The sequence below is a fragment of the Miscanthus floridulus genome, chromosome 9 (assembly GCF_019320115.1).
Source record: "Miscanthus floridulus cultivar M001 chromosome 9, ASM1932011v1, whole genome shotgun sequence".
Classification (NCBI taxonomy): domain Eukaryota; kingdom Viridiplantae; phylum Streptophyta; class Magnoliopsida; order Poales; family Poaceae; genus Miscanthus; species Miscanthus floridulus.
Genome location: NC_089588.1, coordinates 59,247,806 through 59,259,220, shown reverse-complemented (window position 1 = coordinate 59,259,220; position 11,415 = coordinate 59,247,806). Strand labels below are relative to the sequence as shown.

The 11,415-nt window shown below is 46.0% G+C and overlaps 1 protein-coding gene across 5 annotated transcripts; it reads right to left on the bottom strand.

The window, feature by feature from the left end:
* Positions 1-1,858: 1,858 nt before the first annotated feature.
* LOC136483746 (THO complex subunit 1-like) lies at positions 1,859-7,477 on the bottom strand. 5 transcript variants are annotated; one of them, XR_010765605.1, is made up of 6 exons: positions 6,881-7,477; positions 5,964-6,084; positions 5,678-5,849; positions 4,574-4,719; positions 4,403-4,474; positions 1,859-2,513 (listed from the first exon to the last, which is right to left on the bottom strand). XR_010765605.1 is itself a non-coding variant. In XM_066480903.1 (6 exons), the coding sequence occupies exons 3-6, from the start codon at positions 5,781-5,783 to the stop codon at positions 4,175-4,177; spliced, it is 468 nt and encodes a 155-aa protein (XP_066337000.1). In that variant the 5' UTR covers positions 5,784-5,849; positions 5,964-6,084; positions 6,881-7,477; the 3' UTR covers positions 4,073-4,174. The 5 variants fall into 5 exon arrangements, 2 of the variants coding, with proteins under 2 accessions (XP_066337000.1, XP_066337001.1); XR_010765606.1 differs by having other exon boundaries at positions 1,860-2,498; XR_010765607.1 differs by having other exon boundaries at positions 1,860-2,495.
* Positions 7,478-11,415: the final 3,938 nt, after the last annotated feature.

Below are 11,415 nucleotides of genomic sequence, written 5' to 3'. Positions count from 1 at the left end.
TTTTAAGGAGTTGATTGAAACCCACTTGCATATATACATCTTATCCCATGAGTCTTACTAGTATGTCTGGATCGTGTAGATTGCTATGCTATAGGACTCCGGTAGAAGTCGAGTAATTGCCTGTCACTCGCGAGAGATAGGAATTATTACTGTATTATTATCACTTGGAAAATATAAATGGTGGAAAGGAAAAATGGTGACCGGGGAGGGATATGGTTTGGGTATTGGTGGATGTAAGGGGTTATGTCCCGCGGCCAACGGGGCATGGCTTGGTTACACTGTTTTTCCTTATCTGTGTCGGTTAAGGACCGGCCTTTGCATAAGTCTCGAGGCAAGTCATAGATTTATTATCCTGAGCACATATTTGTGTATGGGCACTTGGAAGACTTGTTACTCTCTTGTCATGGGTTCCGGCTCTTTCCGGACCGACTATCATGGTGGTTTTTGGGTTAGGAGGTCCTTGCACCGCACTGAGTCTGGGACTCAGGGGCGGGGGCTTGGAGTCCCAGTTTGGAGGGGGACCTAGACCCCATGACAGGAGGGTAGTGGGTTGGTCCTGCTTGTGCCTAGGGTACAAGTGGGGCGTGTGTTTTTGGGGTACCCAGCTGGGGGCACTGATTCGCGAATCGTCGGGCGATCCGGTATAGCTTGTTTTAGATCTAGCACCATAGTAATAACTGAAGGATAAAAGATGAAAAAAGGAAATCTGATTGCTTACCACCTTCTTGAAAGTATCATAGGTGCTTACATAGAATGGTTGGTTAATGAACTAACGCGGTTGTTAATAAAAAATCAAGTATAAGGACTCACGCTTAGTAAAGTTTCCTGTAGATGTAACAAACCCACAAGCCAGATAGTCTTGCATATCCTTGGAGTCTTTTCTTTCCTCATGTCGGGTAAGTCTTGCTGAGTACAATTGAGTACTCAGGGTTTTATTTTCCCCTGTTGCAGGTGACAGGTGGTGCTAGACCTAACCCTTGTGTGTGGATTCCTCCTGGTGGGCTCAGAGGGGATTGCTTTACGCTGCGATCATAGTTTTTAATTATAACTCTCACCATATGTTTTTCTAAATAAAAGTTTTATAATCTGTTGTTATAGTGTGCATATCAATGCTTCATCATGTCATGAATAAATGTTTAATTCGGCTGTTCAATTAAATTGTTCATAACTCTAATAATATGATTACATTCCGCTGTTATAATAATAGATAGTATACTCTGATGTTGTATTAAAAGTGATGTAAGAAATAGTTAAGAATGATGTAAGCTTTATTCTCTCATTTGTGATCCTGATGGAAAATATGGATTTTTTTGTTCTCCCCTGGGATGTACCCGACGGAACCCAGTAATTTGGTGCCCTTCCTTGAGTGTTTAGTGTCTAATGGAAGACGAGCACTCCTGGGAGGCATTAGATTAGGCGGTTCTGCCACAGGTTGGCTTGAGGACATCACGTTTGCGTGTTTGGTGTTTTTGGTGGTGATTTTGTTCTGCCACAGGTTGGCTCGAGGACATCATGTTTGCGTGTTTGGTGTTTTTGGTGGTGATTTTGGGACGGTGGTCATTTAGAAAGAAGCTTTGATTTGGCTCCCATTCACAAACCCACACCCCCCCCCCCCCCCCCCCTCTCTGATCGCCTAGTGCAGTCCTTCAAATATAGAAAATTCCATAAACATGGACAATTAATACAAGATTGACAAGACTATATTTTTTATTAAAAGAAACTTTTCTACTCCTTCCATTTGAAATTACAATGTGTATTTTGTTTCATAAGGACAAGTTTTTGACAAACAATTATTCATATTAAAAAATACTTGCTTATGATTAGAAAATACTTATGACAAATTTAAGGAGTAGTTATTATTTCAAGTATTGTCAGACGATTGAAACCAAATACATGTAGTTTGAAACGGATGGAGTATCTCTTTTAATTAATTTGAGATGCTGCATTTTGTGATATTGCTAGCCAACAAAAGGTAGGTTTGACTATGCGCAAAAAAAAGTAAGTTTGACAAATTACAAACCCAAATAGATTATATACTTTGTGATGTGTAAAAGTACCGCCGCATCCTCATAACTGCAATCTGTGTTTGGCCCACAAGTCAGAGAGCCAATCATCATCGTCTATAAAAGACCTGAAAGAGGAAGCCCAGCAGTGCCCAATCCATCTTTTCACATTTGGGCAAGACAAAGTGTAGCACCCAGGCTCGTCTAGTATTCGCGTTGGCCGGAGATCGGGAGAGATGATCCCGTACGCGACGGTTGAGGCGGCGGAGGCGGCGCTCGGGCGAGCCCTGACGGCGGCGGAGGCTGCATGGTTCCGGCATTCGGGCTTCATGCCGGACTATTGCCTCTACTTCGAGAGCCTCGTCATCCTCCTCGCCGCCTACTCGCTCACGGCGCTGCCCCTGGCCCTGCTCGAGCTCTGTGCGCCGGCAAAGCTCACCACGCCGTCAAGCTGCAGCCCCAGGTGCGGCTGTCGCCAGCTGCCTTCCTCCGCTGCTACAAATTTTATTACTGTATATACGTCTCACTCCTTTATACTATGAAAATCAAGAAAAATAAGTAAATAATAACAAAAATACTGATCTTAATTTTTTTTTTTTTTTGCCCAGATGACGGAAGAGAAAATACGGGATACAATATTTTTGAGAAAGCAGGGTTTGATGGATCAAACATAAGGAAACAAACAAAATACTGGCCAGTGAGTATCTCCACTATTGCCTCTGGTACTGCAACTCTAAAAGACTAGCTAGCTAGAGAGTATCTGCACTATTGGCTATTGCTACTGGCACCTGTCTTTGTATTTTCTTCTTTTAATTTTAATAAAAATAGGAGTAAAGCTTTATCCCTCCTGTCGAAAAAAAACTGCTACTCTGTAAGACGCCTTTTCCTGGGTAAAAAAGAACTGCAACTAGCTACTCGTCACACACGTTGCTGCAGGATTTTTAAACATGAATTTTTATATGTAAACAAAAGAGAACTTAAAGAAGTAACTTTAATATAGGAACATGTTTGGACAGCTCCCCCAACTCTAGATTCATCAAAAATAGCTCCACTCCACGAAAAGCTTGCCAAACAGTCTAGCTCCACCAAACACTAGAAGTCTGAGGGCCAGATTCACAAAAAATGGTGGATCTCCTCAAGGGGTGCTCCACCAAACGCAAATTGGTGAAGCTGGGGAAATTACCCACCATTTGCCACCGGTTATACACCCTACCCCCTATGTACCGGTTCGTTCTATTCACGTTTCTTCCCTCTTTCCCACTAGACCCGACGGAAAAAATAAGAACCGCGCGGCCACTGGCCGCTTCCTGCTCGCGTTGCCACCTCAACCGCCCTGCGCTGCTTACCCCACCCCGGATGGCGGCGCTTCTTCGCCCACCTCCAGCCAATGGCGCTCCTTTCCCTACCCCCGGACGCCGGCACTCCTTCCCCCACCCCTGACGGCCGCGTGATCCCTGGTGACCGGGCGTGCCTGTGCCCTAGAGGATGGCCAGCCGCGTGCCTTGCCTGGAGTCAGTCGCACCCGGCTGTGGCCATGCCTGCCTGGGTGCCACATCGCGCGCCCACTTGGAGGCCACCTCGTAGGAAGAAGGGAGGAAGGGGAAAGAGAAGATGGAGATGGAAGCTTTTTCGGTCATTTACACGTAGGGCCTATACCAAGGGCAAATCTGGCCATCCCACCAAAATACCCTTGCCTAGATCTGGAGCTAGATGTGTAGCCAAACGGTTCCTGATAAATCCACGATGGATGTCATATCAACTAGTGGAGTTGCTCCACGGTGAATCACTACGTCAGATATGGTTTTTAGGGGCGGCTAATAAGCATTTGTAGGGGCGGTTCGGCCAGCCGCCCCTACGCAAGGGTCTCTACAAATCATGTATTTGTAGGGACGGTTCCCAGACCGCCCCTACAAATCGATTTGTAGGGGCGGTTGGTACTGTAGCCGCCCCTACAAATCGATTTATAGGGGCGGTCTGGGAACACTAGCCGCCCCTACAAATCGATTTGTAGGGGTGGCTACAGTACCAACCGCCCCTACAAATCATTTTTCCGCCAAAAAAAATTTAAATTTACAATTCAAATTCGACCAGAACATTTATTTATACCAGATTATAACAAATATTCCATGACAATACACGGTGCAAATTATTGTGCTTGCTGTTCATTTAAACTATGAGACTGCACATAGGTATATGAAAAGTATTGTGAAAACCAATCTTCGCTCGATGCAAGTAACACAAGAGAGAACAAGACACACCGCAACAATTCTTGAGAATGTACAAGACAATGACTCAGTAAACCTAATTGTCTCCACCTGCATAAACAGCAGCACCGGATGTGGGAACAACAGTAAATCTAAACTTCAAAGAGTAGACACAACAAAACAACTGAACCTAACCTTCGATAGTCTACGAAGAAGTTGGTTGCAAGTCCTTAGCATAACTAGTTTTCCACGTCCAAAAAGTTCTTGCTACAAACAACCCAAAACGATAATCGATCAGCAAAGTTACAAACATGCATCTTCTGTACTTAACCAGAACTAACCAAATAGAATAAGGATCACAATTACCTTCCCCAGTACATCTTGTTGGCTCTCAATATACCTAAAGATATCTTTGCAGTCTTTGATTGTTGACATTTCAGTTAGGTCTTCTAACCGCTGGAATACCATACCACCCTCAACATGCCCTCTTTCGCAAAGATAAAGCACAATATCTATCATGGAAGAACATTGTTTTCTCAGAACAGAAACTAATGCTACACAGGCACCAAACAGTGTTCAAGAAAAAAAGAGAAAGTGATGCCATAAGGTCCTCAGATAGGTATGGATTTGAACAAAGAATGTTGGAAGAAACCGGTTGCATGAGTAAACTTTAGGGAAAAAGCAAAGTTTATGTACAAAAAAGCGAGAGCAGTATTGGTTCAGAAATGGAAAGTCACTGTTGATCCCAGTATAGAGCATAGACACCTTTAGTTGGTAGCAGCGAGGAATTAAGCATATGAATGAAAAGAAAGAATCAGAGCAGTAATCATTGGATACATAAGAGTGCAAGACAATGAGAAACAAAGCAAGAATCAGAGCTCAGCTAGATAAGTAACTATGAGGATACATAAGAGTATGTGGCATAAAATATATTCCTATTTGAGGAGCAAACCTGTACTACTTCAAATCAATTCTTACTCATCTAGTTTACAAATCTGAAATCAGTCTCTCAAATATTATTACACATGTTTTTTGCTACTAAATAGTTTATTAGCATAGCCTACTTTGCATGCTCATGCCATTGATGCCAAGGAAGTTGACTACAGTTTTCAACTGGATTTTTATTTATAATATGTCAAATTTCAGACTAAGTATGGACAGCTATGCAGATGCCAAACTATTAAATACTGAGATATGCATGTTCAAGAAAGATGTGAGTGAATAAACAAATGATAGATCCCATCAGTTGCAATTGGTACTAGTTAACACTACATGAAACCTTTTGCAGAAACTGGAGATCAGGTAATGATTGGGGGGATAAATGATATAACATGAGTGGCAGTAGCTAAATCACTTCTCATCAATCAGCAAATGAACAAGATAGCAATGCAAAGAATACCTAGGAATGGAAGTACACGGCATGCAACAAGTTGCTGGTTATGTCCATCACCAGAGGTGTTAGGATTATACCTTGGGGTCTTGGGACTCTTGGGGACAAATGGAGGACACCGGTACAGGGATGAGCCGTAGATGTGTCACCGGGCCGGATCTGCTCGTGGGGCCGGCCTGCCGCCATCGACGTGGGATGAGGAGCAAGGTCGAGGGGGATGCATCGTCAACCGCCGGGAGATGAGCTTGGGATCTGGATTAGGCATGGTGGTGCAGTAGCGACAAGGGATTAGGCATGGTGGTGCAGTAGCGACAAGGGATTAGGCATGGTGGTGCAGTAGCGACTTTGGGATCTGGATCGTGGTACTTGAGGCTGATGTGGGAGGCAGTTCTTGCGACGGCGTTTGGAGGGACAGGGGGAGAGAGGCCGCCGGCGTACGTTTGTGGTGGTGCGGCATCCTCGCCCTAATGAAACATTCCCAGCACAGCTATATAAGAAAAAATTGTCACACAAACATTTCCTATTGCAAACTATATTCTTTAAGGACAAACTGGGATACTTTTTTTATTCCGTTATCTGGAAAAACATTTGAGTATGTGCACATGTGCACCAAATTCTATGATTCAGTAAGCTATTTTCTCGAGGCCAAATGAATTAGTTATATACTAAATAAATTAGAAGAAAATGATCATAGAATAGACACTGCTGAAACAAAAATCTGAATCTGAACTCTGAGTTAGGGATCAAAATTATCAAACTTTAGGACCTTTTATCTCCTGAACCATTGAGAGTTAGACCTGAAACCTTAAACCAAAATGGTAGAGCTATATACCAAGAATGATTGTTGTTAAAGCCAATTAAGTTGTTTACACATGAAATTGATAGGAAGGGATCAATGAACAGAATTGGTTCAGGGTCTAAACAGTAGGTATTTGACTTGAAATAACACATATTCACATTCGAGAGGCAACAATACTGGTGCTAAACTAGCCACATATAGCAGACACTAAAAATCAAAGTGACAGATCTATCTAGATTTGTAATAGGTCCCTGATCCAAACTTTTCCCCATTTGAGAACTGGTGACACGCATGCCTCTGTACAAGGAGAAACGTGATCAAAATATGAAACTACTCTGTAGACACTTGATAGAGAACAATCTAAAATAATCATCGAGAGTAGGCAAGCCAGTTTAGCGAAACTGCAGCAAATTCCTAGAAGGTGTAGCTTGCAAGGACATGACTTGTAGGAACGAGAAATTCATCTAGGGACAGGAATCCAAACCTAAGACAGCAGCCGCTCCATGGATCTGCCCCCACGACGCCAGCGGGCACACGCACAACCAGGCCCTCTGCACAACTCACTGGACCCACCTGCGTGCTGAGCTCCAGGAGGCAGAGGACTCGTCGGGGGTGCTCGCTGGCGCCGCAGACATGGGATCCGGGTCGTCGGAGAAGGGAAGGGAAGGGAAGGCAGGGGTGAGCGCGGAGTGTGTGGCATGGAGGAGACAAGGCGACGTGCCTTGCGCTGAGGCAGGGGAGGGGAGCTCCATGGATCTTCCTCCGCACGCGCTCGCCGGACCACTGCCGCGGACCTCGATGCAAGCTGGATCCGTCGAGTGGCGTGCCCAGCGCCCGCTCTCCGGCTGGCCTCCTCCTCACTAGATCTGGCAACGCCACCGGAGGGGAACAGGTGGAGGGACCGTGCCTAGATCTCGGCCTCCGTGGAGCCGTCGTGGTTGGGGAATGGGGAGGGATGGTGGCGGCGGAGAGGAAGAGGGGAGGTGCGGCGGCGGCGTAGGTGTAGGGGAGGTGGCGACGGCGGAGACGGGAGAGAGAGAGAGAGAGAGAGAGGGGGGAAAGGATCAGGCGAACGGACTGGGTGGCAGCCGAGAGGTGGGAGATATTTGTTGTGTTTATAGGGGCGGCTGGTGATCGAGCCACCTCTATAAATCGTAACACTAGGAGCGGCTGTTGAGTGAGCCGCCCCTACAAATCGATCTTATTTGTAGGGGCGGCTCGTATTATTAGCCGTCCCTACTGTGTCATTTGTAGGGGCGGCTGATATAGTGGCTTCTGAGCACGCCACTGTAGGGGTAGCTCCATTACCAGCCGCCCCTACAAAAAATTTATTCCGTTGCTACAAACTATTTTTCACGTAGTGAATCCTAGATCCAGATGCACTTTTTTTTTTTGAGCTGGAGCTATCCCAAATAGACCCATAGTATACATTGGCATCTCATATAGTACAATGATGAATAGTGGCAATACATAACAAAAATGTGCATTGAGGGTTATAATATATAGAGTAAATTACTTGGCCAATCCTAAACTATTGTTGAGGTTTCATCCTGGTCCCAGATTTATGAGACTGCAGTTTAGGCTCCATAATCTATTTTAGTGTTCCATCCCGATCCAAATTAGCCACGCACCCCGGCCAGTGGCTGATCTGGTACTCCACGTCGGCTGAATAGGCATGTGCCACGCACGTGAGGACGAGGGCAGGTACGAAAATAAGCGAAAATACCCTGCACTTTTCATTGAGCCATTTGGCTGTCTCTGTTCTTCCTCCCTCCCAGTTTGTCCCCGACTCCACGTCGCCCAAACCCTAGCCCCCAAATCGAATGGCCGATCCCGTCCCTCTTGCCCCAAATCGACATCCTCAGTCCAAAGCCTTCATCCCACATTCCTAGATTGGGGTAAATGGAAGGGGAGTCGAGCTCATCGTCTTCGCTTAGGCGCAGGCCAAGTGGGAAGCCGCCATTGATTACGTGCCTAGATTGCAAGTGCAGGCAAGTGGTCGAGTTAAATCCGAAGCAGCCACGGTCGCTTGCGGAAGTCTTCTTTTTTTGAAACTGGGCTTTGGGAAGTCTTCTACATGTGCCCCACTCATAGGGTAAGTTTAGTTCAACAACACGTCTCCAAATAAGCTGTTTGTGGTGTGTTCTGTTCTTGTTTCAATTAAATGTTTACAGAATGTTGCAAGATGGAACTGGCTGTCCATTTTTGCTGAATGTTATGTTTGGGTGCTTGTTCAAATATTTGATGTAGCTTGCGTTGGGACGCCACGTAGGTGGGGTTGTGAGCGGCAGAAGCAGCGCGTAAGGGGGGGGGTCGCGCAGGCAGGGGTCGCGTGTGGGGACGTCGCACAGGCAGGGTCGCGAGCAGTGGAGGCGGTGTGGAGGCAAAGGTTGCTAGCGGCGGCTGTTTGGTTTAGGGGATTTCTTTTGGTTTAGATGCGGCTGAAGGAACCTAATAGGGAAGAAAATGTGATCGATGTTTTTCGATTCGTCCTTTCCAAAGCAGTCAAACATACGGGTAGTCAGTATCTGAATCCGAACATTTAATATTTGTACGCCTGCTAAATTCAAATACTTAAAATTGGATTTTTGATATATATATATATATATATATGAGATAGATATGAATATCTGAGATTATCTGTATCTAGTTCTGAGGTCAGAGAGTGTAGAATATAGAATAAAATGTAGGATCACTGCCTGTGTATCTGATCTGGTTTCATCTCTAGAGCGTGGAGTGTTGGCTCTATGTGGCAACCAATAGACTGGCCGCTCTCTCTCTCTCCTTTGGTGGGCCAAGTGAAAACTAGTGCGGACCTCTCTACTATTGTCCGTGAACAGCTAAACGAGGGCCAATGGTTTTGTCGAATTATTTACTTCCGGCAACGTCTAATAATGTGATCGCGTAGATAGATCTAGGTGGTAGCACACGGGACACAAAGATTTATACTGGTTCAGGGCACGGTAGCATGCTAAACCCAACTCCAGTGGTGCGGCTGCTCTTCTTTTATTCGTATGCTCGGTTATAGGTGTTGTTGCTCCTATGAGGTAGATTGGAAGGTGGATGGTGTTGTGGTGGGCATGACGATCGTAGGGTCCTTACCCCTCTTTATATAGGCAGAGGGGTACGGTTACAGCGAGGGCGATCGACGCTACAAATTGGATTCCTAGTTTGTTACAATAGATCAATTCTATCCTATGATGGCTACGATGGCGGTTGATATCTTTGATACGTCGTGATCTCCATGATGGTTGTTGCGCCTAGTCCTCACGGGCTTCCCCCTTGGTCGTCCTCCATGGGCCAGATACATGGCCGGTGAGGATACCCCGGGCCCATATGTCTGACAGTAGCCCCCGCAAGATTTAATGATGGGCTCATGGAGCTGTACAATCCTTGGGTGCCATGAATCCCTGTAGTCTTCGGGTACCATAGGTCCCGATGAGCATCTCTCGGGTGCCGAGATGTTTGAATACGGCCTGAGTGGCCTCGAGTATCAGGACGACTGTGAGCTTCACACTTGCTAGTAGTAATGCCTTCCCAAGTCTCGAGAACCATGTGGGTGGAAGTCTCTGGCCTGTTTGAATGCATCATTTGCACGTCATTGAATCATGTGAAAGATAAGGATGGAGGTGCCTGGGGACTCGAACCGTTTTGTTCCCTAGGCTTTTACTTTGTGGAACTCTCCCAATGCCTGAGTCTGTCTTTAATGCTAACCACCAAACCCCTCCCCCACACTACCATCTTGGGGGTGCTTATTTAAGCAGAGGATAGGGAGGCCAGTGAGTCTCACCCCTCCTTTCTTCCCCAAATACCCTAGCCTTAGACTGAGTGCAAGAGTGGCGATTCAACCCACGTGCCATGGTCCACGACGGTCATGCCATCACTAGGAGAAGGCTTTCAAGATCGGGTTCCATGGTAGCCTAGTGGTGGCCATTCTCCTTGGGTCTTAGAGGAAGTCCCGCGAAAATGGGGAGGAACAATACCATTGGTGGCCCAAGTCACCGAAGACGTGGTGGCCGGGCTCACCGGTGCACGGGGGTTTTCTAGGTTAGAATATCTGTAGGAAATCCTAGAGGGCAAAGGGTGGCTTGCTATGGTCGGAAAACCCTTTGCCCCATAGATCTTGACCTAGGTGCTCTCGTGTATCGATTCAAAGGCTTGGAGCCACTGATTCATCACCGTTTGCTCCTCCTCGACATCGCAGAAGATGGTGTGGTCTGTCCTCCTCTCAGAGCTCCTCCTCTTTGATGTTAGAGGAAGGTCCACGAGGTGGAACTCCCTGAGGCATCTTCTAGGAGTCATCCATGCTCATGAAGGCTCGAAGGCGAGGTGAAGGTCGCCATGCGCCTTCGTTCGACTTCTCCGCTTCATAAGATGTCCATCGCTTGAGTGCCAATAGCAGATCCTGCGCTCATAAGGATATCATAACTATAGCAGTTTCTAATAGATTTTGGTTATTGTAAACATGTTAATATAAAATGCAGCAGAGTTTAATCGAAAAAGAATGACTTTTATTGATTTTGAACAGTGCTACCTGTGTCTTGATTTAATCAGGTAATTTGATGATTTTTGTTCAGTCGAACCGACCTTGCTTTTTATGGGCCTTCCTTCCTAACCCGATGGGTAGTTAGTATAACTACGGGTTATGCAGGTGATTCGATCTGAAAATTTACTCCGACAAAGTGTAGTTGTTCGTGGCTCTAGAAGCCGGTGATCCTGAATGCTCAAGGATCACTTGGGCAAATAGCGAACACATAAACCTCTGGGGTTGTAGCATATGCTATTCTATCAAGTTAATAATGGGTAGAATAGGTTATCGTCCGCTATCCGGAAGCGGTAGGACAAAGCTTGACCAGCTAGGGCACGTCATTAAACTCTTTTCCTAGATTCTAGGAGCTTGTACTTTGGTTGCAGCCATGGGCTGACTAGTTTTCCAGTTTCCCACAAAGGGGCACACATTCGCTGAAACAAGGTACTTCAAGCTAGTTTGAACATTCGAGAGATTTACGTAGCCTCGTG